The following is a 22648-nucleotide window of genomic DNA, read 5'->3' on the forward strand; positions in this document are numbered from 1 at the left end:
TAAAAAAATTGGAAAATGGGCAAAAGATATAAATATGCATTTCCTCAAGGAACATACACAGATGGCAAATAAGCACATAAAGATGTTCAACATCAGCTGTCATTAGAAAAATGGAAATTAAAACTACGTGAGTTATCACTCTACATATATCAGAATCGAAAAAAAATTAGATATAATACTAAATGCTGGTGAGAGTACAGAGAAAACTAGATCACTTCACAGTGCTGGAGGGAATATAAAAAGGTATATAGCCACTCTGGAAAACAGTTTGTGAGTTTCTTAAAAAATCACACACACAATTACCATACAACCCAACAGTTATCTAGTAACTCTTAGTCGTTTATCTAGAGAAATGATAATTTATGTTTACACAAAATACTATACATGAATGTTCCTTTTAGCCTTATTTTTAAAAGTCCCAAAGTGGAATTGGCTCAAGTGTCCTTCAATAGGTGAATGGTTAAACAAACTGGGGGACATACCTATCACAAAATACTATTTAGGAATGAGGAGGAATGAACTATTAATACACACATCAATGACTCTAGGAAATTATGCTGAGCAAATGAAGCCAATTCCACAAGGTCACATACCATATGATTCCATTTATATATTTTTGAAATGAAAAGAAAATTAGAAATGAAGGGTAGATTAGTGGTTTCCAGGGATTAAGGAACAGGGTAGGAGGTAGGTGAGTGTGGTTATAAATGGAGGATCTATGTGCTGTGAGAACTGTTCAGATACACCTACACACCTAAAACCGAATTCAACACAACGCATAAATGAGTACAAGTCAAACTGAGGAAAGAGGACAAGAGGGCTTCCTGTATTATTTCTTACCACTGCATATTATGCATGTTATCAAAACAAACAAAAAAGATAAGGACTCTTAAAATGTTGCTTCAATACTATTATTAAACAAAAAGTTTATAATAAGTCCTTAATAATATCTAAAAACCTGTAAGTATGCAAGTTTAGAAAAACATGCTTTTCAAAGTGTATTATGTATTAAAAAGGTAGTATGGCCCATTTTTAAACCTCGAGCTCAAGAGGCCTAGGAAGCACTAGGAAACAATGAAAACAACAATGGATGCGATTATTTCTTGTTATTTTATATAGTTCTATTATGGTGGATTGATCAGACCCAGGCAAATGCTCAGCTATCAGAAAGCAGATTAAATTACAGCATATTGGAGTTCCCGTCGTGGCGCAGTGGTTAACGAATCCGACTAGGAACCATGAGGTTGCGGGTTCGATCCCTGGCCTTGCTCAGTGGGTTAAGGATCCGGCGTTGCCGTGAGCTGTGGTGTGGGTCGCAGATGCGGCTTGGATCCCTTGTTGCTGTGGCTCTGGTGTAGGCCGGCGGCTACAGCTCCGATTCGACCCCTAGCCTGGGAACCTCCATATGCCACAGGAGTGGCCCTAGAAAAGGCAAAAAGACAAAAAAAAAAAAAAAAAAATTACAGCATATTTAGAAGATACCAGTTATGAAGGGCACAAAACCAGATTCATCCTAGGACGGGAGGTCAAGGATATTCTGAAATTGCTCCCTTACTTTTAAGCCTCACCAAACTTTCAATGTCTTCACCAACACTCACCTCTCCATCATAGCTTCCCTTCTTAAAGGTGTCTGGACTTCTGGACTGACTCACATAATCTACCCAAACCATGGCAGAAATCGCAGGCTGGGCCAGGACTCAAACGGACCTCCACAGCATCTCTAACTTAAGTCAGTGACCAAAGCCACAAACATTTTTCTTAAAGTCTTTTGTCTTTAGAATTCAAGAAAAATTTTATATCCTACTTACACCTATGATTTTGAAAAAATTATGAATTGTTTTAAAGTTTATAACCCTTTAAGAGGACAAAAATTCAAATCTCTCATACCTGAATTCTGAGTAAACCTGACACTGGAGGAAGACATATGTTTATCTTTTGGCTTCTTCCTGGGATAAGGGTTGGTGGGTCCACTTGCCCCAGTGTGAGAATTATGGACATAAATCATCAGTGGGAAGAGTGATCAGTTAACTGTATTTACTCAAATGGCTTTGAACTAAGCAGGACACGTCTACAAAGTCTATAGTCCTCCTTAGTGTAAGGCAGCCTCAGGTCTTTCCACAGGCCATGCGATTTTGTTTTTTTTCCTTTGCCACACTCACAGCACATGGAAGTGTCAGGCCAGGGATGGAATTCAGGCCACAGCTGCTGCAATATTGGATCCTTAATCCCCGGGCTGGGGATCAATGAACCTGCACCACCACAGAGATAGCACAGATCTCCAATCCAATGCCACAGTGGCAACTCCCATTGTGACTTTGATTGTCCCCAGGTGATTGTATTAGAGGTTGGTTCCCAGACAAAGTTGCTACTTATAAGCTAGACTTCTATGAGCTAGTGTCTCATGAAGAATTCTGAGCAACAGGAATGCTACTGCTGCTCAGGGGATGTTTTCTTAAGTGGCCATAAAAGTCAAATCAACCTTCAGGCACTGCCCTAAATATGTTACCAAAAGAACCACCAAAAGAGACAGCTGTGGTGACATTCTACAGAATATGATTTTCCATATACTGATACAGGTACACACACACATTGGCAAAATACATCCTGGTCAAGGTTCTGACTTCTATTCCACTCCTGTCCTTTCTTTCATCCAAGATAAAAATAGGAGAAAGTAAGTTTGTCACTGGGGTACTTACCCAATTCTAAAGCTGCTATTAGTGCCAAAGCAACAAGGGCTTCATTCTGCATTATTACATGTTCACTAGTTGCCATGGTAACTAGATGCTTGATGCCACCACTTTGTACAATGGTTTTAATTACATCCTATAATAAATAAATATCACAGTTATAAACTTTAATTTTAAACATAAAGAAACTGCATTAAAATCAGCCAACTCACTGTTGAGTGGTTTTCTGACAGTGTCCTATATGAATCATTACATTTAACCATATTTTTTTCCTTCACAGAAGGAAAAAGGTTTTAGCTTTAAATAAAATCATCAAAAGATGACAATTATCTAAATGAAAAAAACCATTGTAGTTCATATCAAGGAACTGAGTCCCAGAAGCTACCGAAGTCAAAGAAAAGTGCCATTGCCGCAAATGCTGACTTACACAAGATCAACAAAAGAGAATAAAACTTGGAATAATTTTTTTTAAAGTTCTTCTTTTGAAAGCTTTATGATAACACCACATGCACTAGGTGAAGCTCTTTATGTATGTATGTTTGCATGTTTACATGTTTACAGCTTTTTAAAACCTTTGTTGGTTGGATCTGACAGAACTGGATTACATACAAAGGCCTTGAACAGAACCTAAAATGCTGCCTCCCTCACTTCTCATGGTACCTACAGCGCTGTCCTCTCCAATGGCGGAGGGAGCAGTGGGCTCCAGACTCAGTATATCCCAGCACTAACACTGACTTTGAGCAAATTACTGAGTTCTCTGCATCTCAGAGACCCCACCTGTAACACTGAGATAACATAAGTGTATATCTTATAGGTTTTTGTTATAATTACAAAGTTATGACATGAAAAGCACACATAAATGTATAAAACAAAGGTTGGATGAAAACAATGGTTATGTTTATTTCTGGTACCCATTTTTGCCTTCACCTCACTTAGGGTTTTGTTGCCTTAAAACTCTTCGATTAAATATGATTTAGTAGAAAGTCTCAATTATAGAATATTTAAAAAGTAACTTTACTACTTTTTACTCTTTTTAGTAATTTGAAGTAGGCACTAAATATTTTAAGTAGCCTGTCCAAATTAGCTTCAATGGCACAAAACTAGCTATAATTAAAAATACCTTTCAAATTAATTTGCTAAAATATTTGAAAAAAGGAAGTTTCTTTTCTATTTAGAGACAGTATCTTTGCTTTGAGCCTAAACTTATTCTGTGATTAAATATTCTAAAATAATAGAGTCTAAGTACTGAGTTTTTATGGTAGCTATGTCTTTCCCCATCAACTTCTTTTAGAAAGTGAGAAACTATCTAATTTTCTACTGAAAAGAATACTTGCCAATACAGTCACCCCTCTGTATCTGTGGGTTCAACTAACCATGTATCAAAAATATTCAGGGAAAAAGAATTTCGTAAAGTTCAAAAAAGCAAAACTTGAGTTTGCTATGTGCTGGCAACTGTTTAGTATTTACAACTATTTACGTAGCATTTACATTGTATTAGGTATTATGAATAATTAAGAGATGATTAAAGCATGTGGGAGAATGTGTGTAGGTTAGATGCAAATACCACACCACTGTATATAAGGGACTTGAACACCTGCAGATTTTGGTTATCTGAGAAGGGGTCCTGGAATCAATCCCCCTCAGATACCACAGGATGACCACATACTGCTTACTCAGACGCAGTTTATTGGAAACTGATGTGGAATTCTTAAAATCAGTGAGTAATTTTACAAAAATCACAAAGCAGCTTGTTGAGTAAAGAAGACCACAAGAGAGTCACAAGATAACATATGCAGTCCTCTAGGAAGGTTCCTGGACAGTCATGTCATCCTCTCTTTTGTGATTCACCTTAAACAGTTCCCCGGAGTAGAAAGATGGGAAAGAAATGAATGAAAAAAATGTGTACATCAGAAACGAATTACACCCCACCCCCGGGCCTGTAAATCCAAACATAGCTTCTTTTCCATCTCACTTTTCTGGAACAGTTATCTGAGTATTTCTCTTTAAAATGCCTGCCCTCACTCCTACATCAATAAATGCTTATTGAGTAGCTACAGTCTAGAGTTACTCTGCTGCATTAGAATGGAGGACAAAAGACAGACGGAGCACTGCACGTGTGTTCTGACAAAGAGATCATTACTATTGGTAGCCAGCTATCCTTTAGGGAGCAATACCTAGACACCGAGCATGGTACTGGGTAGTCTATGGATAGAAATTCATTTTAATTCCTCATAGAAAACTTCCTTTAGCTAGATATTACCTCTGGTTCTTAGATGAAACTGAAGCTTGGATTAAGAAATGGAATTTGCCTCAAGTCAGACAGCTGATTAAATGGTAAAAAGCCAAGATTCAGATCTAGACAGTTTGACGGCCAGGTCTTGTTTTTTTTTTTTAAACAATCTGTGGCATCTACAAAAGTATACATACTAAATTCATCACAGTGCCAAGCAGAGGCAACTGTTTAATGTGATTTGAAGAGGCTCTATAAATGCGTTTTAAAGCTATATTTTAATTTCAACATAAAAAAAATATCAGCACCACTTTATAGAGCAAGAAGATTCATCTGGAGGATTACAAATAATTTTAACCAATACACCTCTAAAATTAATCCAGAGATTATTTTAACCTCTCTGAAACCACTTCAGTTATAGTGAGTAGACATTTCTCTGGGTAATCCTTCTAAATCCTTGATGTCTCTGTAAAAACACTATTTTATTTCATAGTCCTATTTTCCAAGTTTTCTTATGAAAGGCAAAATTTTGGTATGTGTGTGTGTGTGTGTATATATATATATATATATATAACCAAGGAATGTATATATATATATAGGCAAAATTTTGGTATGTGTATATATATATATAAGCAAGGAAAATTACCTATGTTTACAGTCTCACATATTCAGCATTTACAGTCAATTTGCTCGTAATGTTGAGATAAAGCCAGCTAAACAACAATGATTACAATGGAATGTTCTGAGACAGGCTTGACTTTGAGATAATTTAGAAGATTGCAGGCTGGTATAGCTACTGAATCACCTACCAAAATTTTTATTTTTCTACATTATATCATCAAAGCTCTCAGTATAGGATTTAAATAAATGTTTGTTGAAGTGACTAATACATTTGTTTAAACAAGTTTTTAGCTTAGTAACTGGAGAAGAATGTTTAAAGGCTAAAGAAAAGTGCCTACTTTGAAAGGAGGCATTTTTATATTCCTAGAGTAGAGGCAAACTGTATTTCTTTCTCCATTTTATTTTTCTTTTTAGGGCTGCACATGCGGCATATGGAAGTTCCCAGGCTAGGGGCTGAATCAGAGCTACAGCTACCAGTCACAGTCACAGCAATGCGGGATTTGAGCTGTGTCTGCAACCCTTACCACAGCCCCAAGGCAACACCCCATCCCTGACCCACCGAGCGAGGCCAGGAATCAAACCCGCATCCTCATGGATACTAGTCAGATTCATTTCTGCTGTGCCACAATGGGAACTTCCTCTTTCTCTATTTTTGACATCTATAGTCAGAAAGTCCACCTAGTTGGTGAAGAGTCCTAACCTAAGGGAAGATGTGAAATTTCCTAGTGGCATAAGCATAAGAACCCACTGTATATGGCTGAGGTACCAATGCCAGTGTGAAATCCCATGAATCAGTGCAAACCTCTGGAGGACTGGACTCTACGACAGAACTCAGAGTAACTTTAAAAGGAGTAGAATCTTCGAAGTTTAATAACATTAGGAGAGAGCTGTGATTTACAAACAGTGGGTTAAGGATCCATAGAAATGTAACAAATTTGTACCTAGCATTTATTTTAAAAGTTTATTTCAAAGCAGCAATTTCCAAAGTATGGCCAGTGGAATGTTACTAGATGCCTCGTGCAAAAAAGATGCACAAATTGTTTGGGAATCAGTGAATTAAATAAAGTGAAGGAGGTTCCTTTAGAGTAATACTAATGTGTGCTGTGAATTCCAAAGGCAAGTAAAAGGAATGCACTATTTCCTTAACTAATCTGACCATAAAACCCTTTTTCTTTGTGGAACATTTCTTGGGGTTAGTATTTGATGGAATCTATTTTGAGAACTGCTCAAAAAGAATCATCAACTCCTTTAATGTCTGCTAAATTTAAAAATAATTTAATAATTCTAATCCAAAGCTCCAAGATACACCTTGTATCCTGACCCTTAAGGTCTAGGAACCAAGATTCCTACTGCCTCTTAGCCACTATCATCTCAACTGTAAGGAAGATATGCAAAGGGAAAAACAGACCATTTGGTGCTGAATTAGAAAGAAGTTATATAATGCAACTGAAACTGTAACCCTCTATCATTTTTTATCACATGTGTGGGCACACACACATATCTAGACAGGTACCATCCCATATTTCTCACGCCTTTTCAAAGAACCTACATGGTGACTAATGCTTCATGGGCACTTGAAAACTACTTAGGGGGAGGGCGTATAGGATTAGATGACGGAAAGGGAAATCTGTGCTAATGAAACTCACAGAAAGCCTCATAACCTCGTATCGCAACTTAATATTATAGCATTTCAACAGTTTTGGTTCCAAGATTTGATTAAGGTAACAGACATGTATCTTCCCATGGATGCATTTTTGTGTCCACTAATGGGTTGTTACGTAATTCTGTCAGGTGATACTGAACTGAAGGGATATTATGGATTAATGTAGTCTTTGTTGGCCTAACAACCACATGTAACAAGAATTTAGCTGGGAGTTCCAAATTCAGATGCCAAAACACGTCTCTGTTGTAATCTAGTTCACTAAATTATGGTCTGCCTTTAAAAAACAAACAAACAAACAAACAAAAAAAACCCTGGCAAGAATTCTCATGGGATGGAGCAAAAAATTAGGGTTAAGACCCCCAAAAGTGTAGAAGACTGATTTGGGAGTAAGCAAGTTAGGGGATGTCAGTTCTTCCTACAGTCACTTATTTCGATGAATGACATAATTACCCCACCTGGTGCTAAGCCCCAGATTCGGAATTATCTCTAAAACCTCCTTGGAGCCTACCTCGAATTCTGTCAATTCTACCACTTGTATCTTTTTCAAATCCTTCCCTTCTTCTCCATCCTCACGACTCCTATTGGGTTGAACCATGTAAGTTTCTGGGTGTCAAAAATGATTGAATATCAGCAATTTCAAATGGTTTAACCCCAAACCTTAATTCAAGCTTTCATCTCTCCTGTAGATTTCTGCAATACTTTTCTGTTTTCCTTGTCCCTAGTAAGCTCCAGAGTCATCCTTCCAATAAAAACCAAAGAATGGCACTCTGCTGCTTAAAATACATTAAGAGCTCCCTAATTCTCTACAGAATCTATCCATAGGCCTAAACTCGGCACATAACTCATCCTGATCCTCACTTTTCTTCCTCTCTGGCTCCACACTCTGTGCTCTAGCACTACTGTTTTACTTGCAGTTTCCCTCTCAAACTATGTTGTTTTAGATCCCTGTGCTACTGAATACACTCTTGTCTTTGTTTGAAAGGTCCTTCCATCCTCTGTCTTCCCACTCTCCTCCTGAGAGATTCCACAATATCCTCATCAACCTCTAAAACATGAGCCCTTCTGAGATGCCCAGACAAAGTTGGTCTCTCTTTCCTCTAAGTGATATCTGAAAGGAGTATGTGGCTTTAATGCTGTTTTTATATCTGTCCTCCCACTAGACAGTTAATTCTTCAAAGTCATACTATATTTTACAATATTTATAATGCAAGCACCAAAATGTTAACTGTTAAGTGAGCAAATGGGCCTGACAGAGCAGTTATGGTGACGACGTAAAAGGTATACCCCATGAGATCATTTTGTCTTCTTTCTCGTACTTTCCATCCTGTCAACATAATGCTTGGTCCTGTACTGGTGTCAGTGAAAATGGATGAGCTTTTAGGCTGTGCTGGGTTTGATAGGTAGTAGGAAGGTCCTAGTTAATAGCTGCTTTTGCTCCAGGGAAGGATGCCAAGAGGTAGCATCTGATGGGGAGCACATTCCTGTGGCCAACCAGTTGGAACAGCTATTATGGTGAAGTCAATCATTTATATGAAGGAGATTTATGCAAGTCAAGGAAAACTTTTAAGCTGCTTCTCTTGCCATCTCCTTTTAATCTGCTTCATAAAGAAACAAAAAATTGCTGGTGGATTTTAGTTCTAAGCTGTCTTTCATCTCATACACAATCATTACTGTAGCTATAAACAAGTGAAATGGCCAAAGGCTCATTTTAAAAAGTGATTAAAAAAAGAGGTATGTAATCTAGATCCTAAATCAGCTGCTGAACTGCTGGCCTGAGTCCCTACCACTGTGATCTTTAAAACAGTTCATTTGTTCATTCACTCGACAAACTTTTTTTTTTTTTTTTTTTTCCTTTTTAGGGCCACATCCGTGGCATATGGAAATTTCCAGGCTAGGGGTGAAATCAGAGCTACACAGCTGCTGGCCTAAACCACAGCCACCACAATGCAGGATCAGAGCTGTGTCTGTGACCTACACCACAGCTCACAGCGATGCCAGATCCCTAGCCCACTGAGCAAGGCCAGGGATCGAACCCCCAACCTCATGGTTCCTAGTCGGATTTGTTTCCACTGTGCCACAATGGGAACTCCATCACTCAATGAAAATTTTTAAATAACTCACTATGTACCAGATATACATTAGGCTGGACACTGACATGAAAATGGATTTTGTCCAACTTCATGAGTTCTGGGCATCATATACTCTCTAGTTACCATTTAATTTCTAAGTATCAGTAGCTGGCTGGGTCAATGCCTGGCACACAAAAGATACTTGACACTGATGATGGTAATGGTGGTGGCAGTAACAGCAGCAGCAGCAGCAACAGCAACCTCCATGTACTGAATCCCAGGTGCCAAGCTGAGCACTTTGCACATGTGATCTCACAGAATCATCCTCACAGCACGTTGGTGTAGGTATTATCCCAATTTTTATAGGTTAAGATACTTCTGAGAAGAGAAGACACCTGACCAAGTAAAAAGCAGCCATACAATGTGAACTCACCTCTGATTCCAAAGCCTTCCTCTTACCTATTGTGGAAGAGAACTAAATAAAAAAAGCTCAATCTTCAATTATTTTTTCGGAATTGGTGATTCATGTATTTATACATGAATACAGAGACATGAGAGCTTATGACAGGATCGATGATACCGAGTTTCCAAAAAGGCCACTGGCATGTTTTCTGGTGAACACTTTCCTCTGGGACTTACTTTTGATTTACTGTGTCGTATGAGGGCAGAGAGCAGCCTGTTCGACTCCCCCATGACACCAGCGTGATCTTTGGCTTCGCACCACTCCACCAAACGCTCCACTAACTTAACATTCTTTCCCAGTTGTTCAGCAGCTTCTGCTATAGGAAAGAAGGCAAACCATAAAGGAATGAATCACTGACAGGCAATCAACCGAAACAATTGGTAAAGATGTACGAGTGGGAAGGAAAATTACATGTCTGAAAAATACAACACTTGTATTAAAGCAAAAACAGCAAATATTCCATATCTGATGGGCTACTGAGCTTTCTCTATAAAGGTGTGGACTTTCACACAAAAAATAAAAATAAGCTACTTTGGATTCTTTTGGTTCTGCCTGGTAGTCTGCTAGTACTCTGGCAAACTGTAATGAAGAGCTTTTAGAAGTACTCTGAGGAATCAATACAGAGAAAGGTTTAGAATTTATGAATTAGTAAATATAACTCATTCCAAGAAGTGACTTTCACTATTGTTTCTACAAACAGAAAAATGACCTCCCTGTTTGCAAAACAAATTTAAAAAAAATTCTGACTGTTACTACATTGAAACCTGATGATTTTGAAGACCAGGTAAAAACGAAAATGCCAAAACAAAAAAACCTCTCAAGGACTGCCAATAAATCAATGCAAAGCCAGATTATATGTACTAATAGAGATGCCATATAATTTCCATTTAAAGTCAATTATAACAAGCATGGAAATTAATAAATTCGTTCTAAAACCAACCTCTTTTTGCCTTTTATTTGCTACTTATCTTTATGATTACATAATTCTGAGAGCTAAAAACAGGTCTTTTTTCAACTAGAGGCACATTAAGACTATTATACCAAAAATGCACCTTAGGAAAGCATTTCTTTACCTTGCGCATCTATTAACATTCTTAATGTTCCCAGAAGTTTGAACTGAACTGGGGGCATTTCAGATTTAAGGAATTTTAAAACTGCCTCTGTGACTCCAGCTGATAACATCTTTGCTTTATTTACAACTAGAGAAAGAGAGAAAAAAGACTGTGGTTAAAATGATGTTAGCATTTCTGATGATAAACATTCAATTTATTTAATACACATCTAGTGAGTGTCTTATTATCTTTAACGCCATGTGTTACATTTTTCTATTTAAACAAACCTTGTTACTTTCTGTTAATTTTCAGAATTGAATTGGGAGTGGGAGGGCTGGGAGATAGGTATCCTATTTGTTTGCAGGAGTATAAAAGTTATATTCATTGGCTTTTAGAATTAAATTATAAAGCTAGTAATTTGTAAAGGAAATCTGACATTGCCTTTTTATTCATAAAAAGCACAATTCCTCAGCTTTACTGTTTCTTTTTACCTCTGTCCTTGACCCAACTGTATTAGTATAGATATTATAGACATTAATAAACATATTAATCTGTCACATGAGTCAAACTGATTTCATATAGATTGCATTTTCATACAGTTATACTATTTAACCTAATCTGAAATTTCTCTTTAGAAAGGAGAATAAAAGGATAATTTTAACTATATCCTCTATCATTTCCCATGATAATATGATTTCAAAAGCCTCTAATCCAAAAAGCCACATTAAGGCTATTTTAAAAAACTGTATGTCTGCTTGCAGGAAAAAATAAAAAATCCTTAAAAGTCATTCTTTAGGGGACTCTGCTAATTGATAACATTATCTAACCTCAACTGAAAAAGCTTAAAAAAGCTTAACTATACAATATGATGCAAATCTAGGAATTCACAAAAGGTAATAGAATATTTGATCTGAAAAAGGAAGATTATGCTTGTATATCTCAGGAAACTTATTAACATATGATCTCCACTTACTAAGAAAAATGTAAACAATCTGAAGGCTATGCCTTTTCTTTTCTTGGTCAGAGCAGGTCCACAAATCACATAAAGTAAATATCTTCCCCAAACCACAGATTTTATTCTTTTTTTTCCGCTCTTTAGGGCCCGACCTGTGGCATATGGAAGTTCCCAGGCTAGGGGTCGAACTGGAGCTGTGGCTGCAGGCCTACACCGTAAACACAGCAATGTGGGATCTGAGCTCCGCCTGTGACCTATACCACAGCTCATGGCAATGCCGGATCCTTAACACACTGAGCGAGGCCAGGGATCGAACCCACATCCTCATGGACACTAGTCAGATTCGTTTCCACTGCGCCACAATGGAAACTCTGAGATTTTATTCTCACGTGGCTGCCTCCCACTCTTAGGTCTTACCTGGAATGGCGAGGTTTCTGAGGGCACTTAGTGCTGCATGTTGCACAGTTACATTCCCATCTTCCACATGTCTGTCCAGTAAATCCATCAGTTTCTCTACAATTCCATTGTCTACCATGTGGATACAATTTCCATCTAAAGAACAATAAAAAACAATTTCCTTCTTTACAAATATATATAAATATTTTGCTATACTGATGTCTGCCTATTATTGACATATGGAGCTATAGGAAAAATAAAATGAATTATCTTTCTCACATAAGATTTATAGTTTTTTTTTTAACTGAATGAAAAATCTGATTTTAAGATTCCTAAAATAGATAAAATTTTAAAAAATATGAACACTGGCCAAAAAACCCTCTAGCAGAAATATGCCAGAATGAGTAAGTAGAAACGACATGCTTAAAATATCCTCCAATAGTGCCCATTTATAAAGAAGTATGCTAGTGTTCTGCCAATGCTACAGTGACAGTTCTCTACATTTTGTTATCATGGCTGATATTTGAATTATTTTTTTAAGGATAGGAGTTTAGAAACATGTACAAAGCAGAGAGAATATTATAATGAACTACTACTTTATTTAAAAATTTAATTAAAATTTTTTAGCTGCATCTACAGCACATGGAAGCTCCCCAGCAGGACTCAAACCCGCACCACAGCAGTGACCAAAGCCGCTGCAATGACAATGCCAGATCCTTAACCCATTGTACCACAAGAGAACTCCTGTAATGAACTACTATTTATCCTACATTTAGCTTCAATAATCATCAGTATTTTGCCAGTTTTAATTTTACCATGATGGTCCCCAAAAAGAAGGCAGGAAAAATAGGATAAGTCATCTATTACAACATGCTATGACAACAGTTCGTTTTCAAATAAAATCAAGTTAAAAGCAAACATTCATGTTTCCTAGACACGGTACAAGAATAACTTTCTAGAATGAATAGCAGAAGTGTCAGACTTCAGAAACATACATGATGGTCTGGTGCCTCTGAACTATTATATTCTGGGGGAGGGAGGAATTAGAAAGATGGGAATAACATACATACACTACTGCACAAAATAGATTATTAACAAGAACCTACTGTAAAGCACAGGGAAATCTACTCAATAGTTTGTAATAATCTACACGGGAAAAAATGGATATATATAATGTGTGCCTGTATGTATATGAATAATTGATAACTTTGCTTTACACTTGAAACCAATACAACATTGAGTTAACTGTACTCCAAAAAAGCAATAAAAAAGGGAAATATTCGGTCTTAAACCAGACGGTTACCAACACTTAAGATGTGTAGACATAAAAGTATAAACTGAGGCACAATAACCCTAAAATGAACACTCAGATGACTAAATCCAAAATAAAATCACCAGGCCAAAGGGCATATCCTCCCAGATCAGATGTATATGAGAATGGGACTCAAGTTTATTAATCTCTGAAGTACAGAATACTCAAAAGAAGGACTTCATAATCACTCTTCATGACCTTTACAATAGTAAAACTTAGCTGAATGCATAAAATATGTAGACAGTCACTATTAGCATTTCAGAGTCCTGCAAGATTAAGTGAGCAGTAGGCGCAAATACTGCCTACGTTTCTGACCAGTTCCAGTTTAGACCATGTTATGGAGAAGCAAAATCTTAAAACAGAGAATGTCTGATAATTAGGAAGAACTAATATGCTTACCATTTCTGGCAAAATTTGCAATTGCCAAGGCTCCAGCAAGCTGTAGCTGGTGGTTATTTGATGGAATCCAAGACAGTACTCTTTGAAACACATTACCCTTTCCTCCCTCAAATAATTTCTGCATGGATTCATCTGGAGGTAAATGAAACAAATAAGAGCAAAATACTTAAGAGTAACACATCCGTATTTCTCAATGAATATCCGACTGGGAAATTACATACTTCACCATCTATAAATCATAAAGAGAAAAGTAATGACTCTTTTTATAATGAACTTTTAGTAGAGATTGGACAAAAGATTTTAGAATTTTTCTAGTCTACATTCCAAGTAGCCATCTGGCTTTTAGTCCTTTGGTGCCACAGCTGTCTCTTCTATACACCAGCTCTTTAAATACTGGAAGATAGTAAAGACGCCTCTTTTCGAGGTTCATTATCTCTTCATGATGTATTAAAGGTTTTGAAATCATGACATCAACAAGATTAAATGTGACAGGAAAATGAGAAAATGCCTAACATAGTAGTTACAAAAGACACAATAAATTTTCAAAAATCTGACTTTTTTTTTGTTGGTATGAATTACAACTCACCTCCAAGAAGTAATAAAACCATTAGATCTGAAGCAGTTTTGAGCTCAGCAATATCCTCCTCTTTGTCACTATCCACTTTCTGCTGAACAATCTCTAGTAGACACTCTACCAGGCCTGCTTCAACCAGCTGTAGCTTAATAGCATCTAAAGAATAATGTGAACAAAATAACCAAAATTTGAGATGAAATAGGAGTTCTGGTATAAGCAATTTATCACGAAGAATTATAAGCAACCAAGAAAGTGCATGATTTAGATAACACACCTTTGAAGATCTGAGTTTCAAAAGAAGTATCTGACACTTCAGCTTAAATACACAAAAACTTTATTTCATTTTTCCACTTGAAATTATGTTACTTTTCACAATATCTGAAGACAAGTAATGTCACCCTCCTGTTATTCTAGATATTATGCTCACATTTAAAAGGCAATCCTATAAAATATCTCACATTGTTTAAAATAAAAAACACATATCCATGAGAAAAAACAATTTACTTTTTATTTTTTTGTCTTTTTAGGGCTATACCCATGGCACATGGAGGTTCCCAGGCTAGGGGTTTAATCAGAGCTACAGCTGCCGGCCTACGCCAGAGCCACAGCAATGCAGGATCCAAGCCACATCTGCAACCTACACCCCAGCTCATGGCAACGCCAGATCCTTAACCCACTGAGCGAGGCCAAGGATCGAACCCGCAACCTCATGGTTCCTAGTCGGATTCGTTTCCACTGGGCCACGACAGGAACTCCTAAAACAATCTACTAAAGGAGTGTGAATATTAAGTTACTGAAAAGTAAATTTCAAAGAACATCACAGGTATGTATATTTGGATTCATATTTGTACAGATGTTATTTTTCTAGGGTAGTTAATTAATAACGTTCTGAACCTGAAAAGTCATGTTTTTTTAAAAGGGCTTTAGGTTTTCATTAATTTGAAGCTTTCTCAGATGATAGGTACCTGGTGGTTTATTATACTATACTATTCTCGCTACATTTGGATAGGTTTTAAAATTTTCATAATAAAATTCAAAAGAAAAAAAATTTTGTATAACAAACTGGAATTTTAGAGAGAGAGCATTTACACCCCAATTATATTTTTAAAAAATTTATCTCCATAGCAAACTCTATTTGCCTATTAAATCAATACTGGTTGTTCCCCTAATATCTTAAATATTGTTTCATTACAGAACTTATTTCATTGAAGATTTTTATATTCGCATCCATACGTCTCCTTCATTACAGCAGATATTGCTTAGACCTCATTCACCCTTGCATTTTAACTGAAATTGGCCTACTTAAATGCTTGGGGTATATTCGATACTGCTTAAGATTAATAACTGACCTTAGAAATATACTTGCTATACAGAAATTTTTTAATTAAAATTTTATTTTTCAGTTGACTTCTGTAGTCTTCGGTTTCCTTAAGCTGCATGTGCATATTTCCGCAGCAGTTTCAGCTTGTTATTTGGGAGAAACAGAATTTTTTGAATGTGTAAGACCTTTTCTTTCAGACAATTTCAATGTGTAAAAATTTGACTTTTTTCTGTCCTAGGACTACTGATCTTCTTTAGAATATTATTTCAGAATACACAGAATATTCAACCGGGATTGTTTTTTTTAAAGGTACACTTGCACTGTGCCATGCTGAAAGTAGGGCGTTTCCTTGGTTACAGAATGATAGAACTAGAAATATGTGGCGACTAGAATTGAAAGTCATGATGAAAAAGCCTTAAAAATACAAAAAAATCCCTTAATTATACAAATCCCAATTTAAATGTTAGAATCATTCTCCTTTGCATACAAGGAAAACCAAGGGTGATATGCTAAGAGTAGTCCAGAAGCAAGTTTTCAAAGGTATCATTCAATCCACTGCACAGTTACAAAATGGAAGTGAAGACAGCGGAGGGCAAAACAGAAATAAATAAAAACATAGTTGTTCTGAAATACTGCAAGGAAGGTTAGAGGTCATTCTCTAGCGTAAAACTGACTGATGGTCACAAAAAAATTTTACTATTTGGCCAAAGCACCAAATGAGAGGAAAAATAAATTTCTCCCTAAAGAATAAGCTCTAAGGCATTTAAAAAATTTAAAATGTGTCAAGATTAAAGTTTACAGATCTGCGTCGTGGTGCAGTGGTTAACGTATCCGACTAGGAACCATGAGGTTGTGGGTTCGGTCCCTGCCCTTGCTCAGTGGGTCAAGGATCCGGCGTTGCCGTGAGCTGTGGTGTAGGTTGCAGACGAGGCTCGGATCCTGCGTTGCTGTGGCTCTGGCGTAGGATGGTGGCTACAGCTCCGATTCGACCCCTAGCCTGGGAACCTCCATATGCCGCGGGAGCGGCCCAAAGAAATAGCAAAAAGACAAAATAAATAAATAAATAAAGTTTACAGATCTGTCACAATTTGACTGTAATCACATTTAATGCAGGAGGCTTAAACTGCCTTATTAAAAAGGATTAGCAAGGCATCCTACCAAAGCAGACAGCCCAGCACACTCTGACCAATACCATTCTACCCAAGGACATCTGCCTTTATCACCACCATTCGCATATACGTGTATGATATATGTATATACATATATTATCTGTAAGCACATGCATTTTTAAATCTTTTCTAAATGGGGAGAAAAATTCCACAAATGCAGCAAACTGCATAAAATATACATTACACTGCACTATTATTGAGCAAATGCCCATTATCGCCTAGATGACGAAATTCATTGCCAACAACCCTCAAGTCCCTCTGTGCATTCCTTATTCCTACCACATATCCCTTCCTCCGTCCCATTCAGATCACTGCCCTGACTATTAAGGTAATCACATGCATACTTTCGTTTTACCAAATAATCATTCCTAAAAACGATAGTTTAATTTTAGCTTTTGTGGAACTTTATAGAATGGAATCTTTGGCTGTTGTTTTTGGCCATGCCCATGGAAGGCATGTGGAAGTTCCTGGTCCAGCATCAAACCCTTGTCACACCAGTGGCCCCTAGCCACTGCACTGACAAAGCCAGATCCTTAACCTGCTGAGCCATAGCAGAACTCTGGAATCTTATCTTACAGTGTTGTTTTTTTTTCCTTTTAATATGTCTATAAGATTCATCTACACTATTGGTTATAGCTGTCTTCATTCCTTTTCATGAATGTATTTTTCAATAGGGATATACCATGATTTTTTTATTCTACTGTTAATACACATGAGTTGTTCCCAATTTTTCATTATTGTAAGTAATGCTGTTTATGAACATTCTTGTAGTGGCCCCTGGAGCACATGTACACATTTCTGGGTATAACTAACAGCAGAATTGTTGGATCAAAAGGGACATGTATTTCCATCTCAGTAGATACTGGTTCCCCAACTGTACAACATTATACTCGCAATGAGTTTCCATTGTGCTATACCTTCATTATCACTTTCTGGTGAGTATTCAGTGGTATTTTATTGTGGTTTTATTTTGCATCCCCTGATTTTTAATGAGTTAAGCATATTTTCATATATTATTAGCCACTTGGATTTTATCTTTTGTCCAGTGCCTTCTCAGGCTGAACATTTTCCTACTGGGTTTCTACATTTTTCATAACAATTTGTGGGAGTTTTTATATCTACATTGTACACATGAGCCATCTGTTGGTTACATGTGTTGTAAATATCTTTTCACTTACTGTCAGGCTTTTCACTCTTAATGCTATCCTTTGAGGAATGAAAGTTTTACTTTTATTTATTTATTTATTGTCTTTTTAGGGCCACGCCTGCAGCATATGGAAGTTCCCAGGCTAGGGGTCAAACTGGAGCTGTAGCTGCTGGTCTACATCACAGCCCAGCAAGGAGGGATCCGAGCCACGTCTGCAACCTACACCACAGCTCACAGCAACGCCAGATCCTTAACCCACTGAGTGAGGCCAGGGATTGAATCTGCATCCTCATGGATACCAGTCAGATTTGTTTCCTCTGAGCCATGAAGGGAACTCCCCTGTTTTTTTTTTTTTTTTTTTTTTTTTTTTAAATAACCAAATTTATCAATTTTTCCTTTATGGTTAGAGCTTTCTGTGATTTAAGAAAACTTTCTGTGCTCCAAGACTCATGATATTCTCCTGTCTCATATTTTATGATAAACTTTCTTGTTTCAATTTTCACATTTGGGTCAATAATCTATCTGAACTGAAATTTTTAAAATAGTATCAAGTGGGATTGTATATGTGTCTCCAATTGTATTTTTTTTCCCACTCCTAGCACTGTTTATTAAAAAGACTGTCTTTTCCCGTAATTTTTGCAGTGACACCTTTTTTTCCCCCAGTGAAATAAACATTTACTAAGACTCCATCTGTTTCTTGGCTATCCTGATCCACTGGTCTTTTTGTCCATCTTTGAACCAATACCACAGTGTCTTTTAAACACAATAATTTAAAATTTTATTAATGTTATGCAGTAAAACCAGTTCTGCTACCTTATTCTCTTTCACAGTGTCTTGGCTATTCTTGGTCTTTGGGATTTTGGTGAGAAGTGTACAAAGTCTTCAGATCCGTATGGGGACATATAACATCATTACAAAATTGAAGTTTCCAACCTATGAAAGTGATATAGCTTTCCATTTATTCAGATTTTAATTTTTCTTGATGATCTTCTACAGTTTTCTGCCAGAGATCTTTTATTAATCTAAAGCATCTCACTTCTTATACTAAACAATGTTTGTTTCTTTCTTTTTATGGCAGTACCTGCAGCACATGGAAGTCCCCAGACCAGGGGTTGAACCTGCATCACTGCAGACACAACGTTGGGTCCTTAACCCACTGAATGGGAACTTGCAATGTATTTTTTTAAAAATATATTTTCTAGGAGTTCCTGTTGTGGCTCAGTGGTAACAAACATGACTAGTATCCATGAGGATGCGGGTTTGATCCCTGGCCTTGCTCAGTGGGTTAAGGATCCAGTGTTGCCGTGAGCTGTGGTGTAGGCTGCAGATGCAGCTTGGATTCATTCAGTGTTGCTGTGGTGTAGGCTGGCTGCAGCTACAATTGGACCTTAGTCTGAGAACTTCCATATGCCATAGGTGTGCCCCTCGCCCCCGCAAAAAAGAGAAGGAAAAAAAAACTAAAAATAAAACGTATTTTCTGTTTTTGCTGATGTTGAAAAATACAATGCTTTGGGTTTTTAGATTTTTTTCTCAGTTTTGGTTAGCAACCCAAATTCTAATTTCAAAAATTAATCTATTTAAAAAATTTTTGACATAGATAATATCATCAATGAATAATGATAGTTTTATTTATTCCTTTCCTTTATCTTGGCTTGCTTTTTTACTCTACTGCACTGGATAGTTTCAACAATAAGAAATAAAAATGGGGATGACCCTTCTTATTCCCAGTCTTGAAGGAAATGCTTTTTGGTTATCACCGAGTATGGTGTTTTTTTATAGGCCTCTGGTTATATACGCTTTTCATTCTCTAGTGATGGCCTGCAAAGTAGTTGCTAAAAATCCTGGATGCGTGGTTAATCTTATTTTGCTTTTTCTGAATAACAAGATCATATGATTCTTCTCTTTGCCTAAGTTTAATGTGATGAATTATATTGACTGCATTGGAATACGAAACTACATTTCCAGAATAAATCCAATTTGGTATGATGATTAATTTTTAAAGATATTATTGGATTTCATTTTCTCAAAGTTTATGAGAATTGTGGATCTATGTTCATGGTGAGACTGGCCTTTAATTTTGCATTGTCTTTGTTGGTATTTGACTAACCTCATAAAATACACTGGTGAGTATATTTGCTTTTCCTATTCCCTGAAAGAATTTAAAATCACTCAGCTTTTCTATTCTGGTGTCATCCATACCTGACAATGTATTGGCATCAAATTTTCATAACATTCTCCTAATGTCTGTAAGATTGACAGTGAGATCTCCATTTGCACTCCTGATGCTGGTTATTTGTGCCTTCTCTTTTTTTCCTGATTTATCTAACTAGGGATTTATTAGTTTTATGATGTCTTTTCAGGCTGAACACTGGCAAGTATGCTTCTATTGCACTAAATATTTTCTATTTTATTAATTTCAGTTCTTTGTATTTCATCCTTTCTACGTTCTCTAGGTTTCTTTTATTTATTTATTTACTTTTTGGTCTTTTTAGGGCTGCACCTACAGCATGTAGAGGTTCCCAGGCTAGGGGTCCAATGGGAGCTACAGCTGTCAGCCTACACCACAGCCACAGCAACACGGGATCCGAGCCGTGTCTGCAACCAACACCACAGGTCATGGCAACGCCAGATACTTAACCCATTGAGTGAGGCCAGGGATCGAACCCACGTCCTCATGGATACTAACTGGGTCCATTAACCATTGAGCTACCAGTGAGCCACGACAGGAACTCCTCTAGGTTTCATTTAAGCTTTCTCTCCCTCAATTCCTGAGACTAATACTGAGCTCATTGATTTTAGCTTTTTTCTTTTCCTATTATATTCATTTAAAACGAAAAAAAAAAAAAAATCCCTTCAAGTATGGCTTTAGCTGCATCACACTATATTTGAGATACTGTTTTCATTTTCATTATTATACAAAAATTCTAACTTCCATCATGATTCTTCTCTGACCTCTGAGGTATTAGAACTGCATTTCTTAATACCTAAACATATAGGGATTTCCTAGTTATCTTGCTATTATTAGTTACTAGGTAATTCACTTAAGTTAAAGAACATACTCTAGGAATACAATCCTTTGCAATCTGTTGAAATTTTTTCCATAATAAGTATACATGTTTTAAATGTTTCATATGTACTTGAAAAGAAAGGGCTCTGTGAAGTGGATGCAGTATTCTAAAATATCTCCATTACATTAATTTTCTTAATCATGTTATTTACACTTTTAACATCCCTATTTTTTTAAAATCTGTTTGTTCTATAAATTACTGAAAGGTATTAAAATCACCCATGATTTTTGTGGATATTTACTTCTCATCATAGTTCTGAGTATTTTTGCTTCATATCCTTTTGAATAATGTATATTTGTATAGCTTCCGGGTGAACTAGACGTTTCATCATGATAAAGTTGCCTTCTTTATATCTAGTAAGGCTTTTAATACTAAAGTCTATTTTATCCGATACTAATATGACTACCTCGGCATTTTTTTAGGTTTGAATCGTATATTTTTTCAATCCTTTTTTTTTTTTTTCCCCAGAGCTTCACCTGTGGCATATATGGAAGTTCCCAGGCTAGGGTTGAATCAGAGCGGCAGCTGCTGGCCAACAACACCACAGCCATAGAAACAAGAGATCCGAGCTGTGTCTGTGACCTACACCACAGCTCATAGCAATGCTGGACCCTTAACCCACTGAGAGAGGCCAGAGATCAATTCTGCATCCTCAAGGCTACTAGCTGGGTTTGTTACCCCTGAGCCATAACAGGAACTCCTATTTTTTCAATCTTTTTAACCTCAACATTATATTTAAGAAATGTTGCTTACTTAAGAAGTATAGTTGGCTATTTAAAATTCAGGTGACTGTTGGTCTTTTAACTAAAGCGTTTGGGCTACACATATTTAATGTAATTACTGAAATAACTGTCATAAATCGAGTATTTTTTCTGCCTTATTTGCACACCCTGTTCCACGTTCCATTTTCGCTCCACCCTTCTGTTCATTAGGACTGACAGGGTATTAAAAAAAATCTTTCCATAAGTTCTTCCCTTAGTTTGGTAGTTATGCATTTGTTTTAAAAATTATTTTAATTCACCTTAAAAATTGAAATAATTTATTAATCAGAATCTAATAATACTTTCTTCCAGTTAATGCAAAAGTACTCTTTTAACTACTTTTACCTTCCTCTAGATTTATATTCATTTTGCTGTAGCATATTTTAAATTACATACACATACACTTCATAAACTTCATAATGAATTATTTTTATTATTTATTTATTATTTATTATTTATTTATATTTATTTTTATTATTTTATATATTTAATATAAAATAATATTTTATATATTTAATATTCACGAGATTTACACACATATTTACTTGGTTTCTTTGTTCTTTCTCCCCCATTGCATCTATAACCTTCCTTCAGGAATCAGTTTTCTTTTTTTTAGCAATCATTTTCCTTTTATCTAATAAACATACTTTATAATTTCCTTTAGTGAGGGTATACTGGTGGTGAACTTTCCCAGTTTCTAACCTGAATATATCTTCATTTTTCTTTCAGTTTTGAAGGATATTTTTACTGGGTTTAGCATT

The 22648-nt window shown here is 36.4% G+C and overlaps 1 protein-coding gene across 22 annotated transcripts in view; it reads right to left on the minus strand.

Annotated features, from left to right (window-relative positions):
• The window catches only part of RAP1GDS1 (Rap1 GTPase-GDP dissociation stimulator 1), a 140593-nt gene that overhangs the window by 7329 nt on the left and 110616 nt on the right, over positions 1–22648 (minus strand). For 11 of the 22 annotated variants that reach the window (XM_021101742.2, XM_021101740.2, XM_084973353.1 and 8 more), the window contains 6 exons: positions 14434–14577; positions 13848–13979; positions 12158–12292; positions 10807–10932; positions 9910–10049; positions 2697–2823 (listed from right to left, as the gene is read on the minus strand). In XM_021101742.2, the coding sequence (XP_020957401.1) occupies positions 2697–2823; positions 9910–10049; positions 10807–10932; positions 12158–12292; positions 13848–13979; positions 14434–14577 (804 nt within the window). Of the gene's footprint in view, positions 1–1391; positions 2824–9909; positions 10050–10806; positions 10933–12157; positions 12293–13847; positions 13980–14433; positions 14578–22648 lie in introns of all 22 variants that reach the window. The other 11 variants (XM_021101743.2, XM_021101741.2, XM_084973357.1 and 8 more) reach the window with 2 other exon arrangements.

This window comes from Sus scrofa, chromosome 8 (assembly GCF_054392235.1).
Source record: "Sus scrofa isolate SSC_HxYL_T2T_F1_AM1 chromosome 8, Sscrofa_HxYL_maternal_Yorkshire_Landrace_v2.0, whole genome shotgun sequence".
NCBI classification, from domain to species: domain Eukaryota; kingdom Metazoa; phylum Chordata; class Mammalia; order Artiodactyla; family Suidae; genus Sus; species Sus scrofa.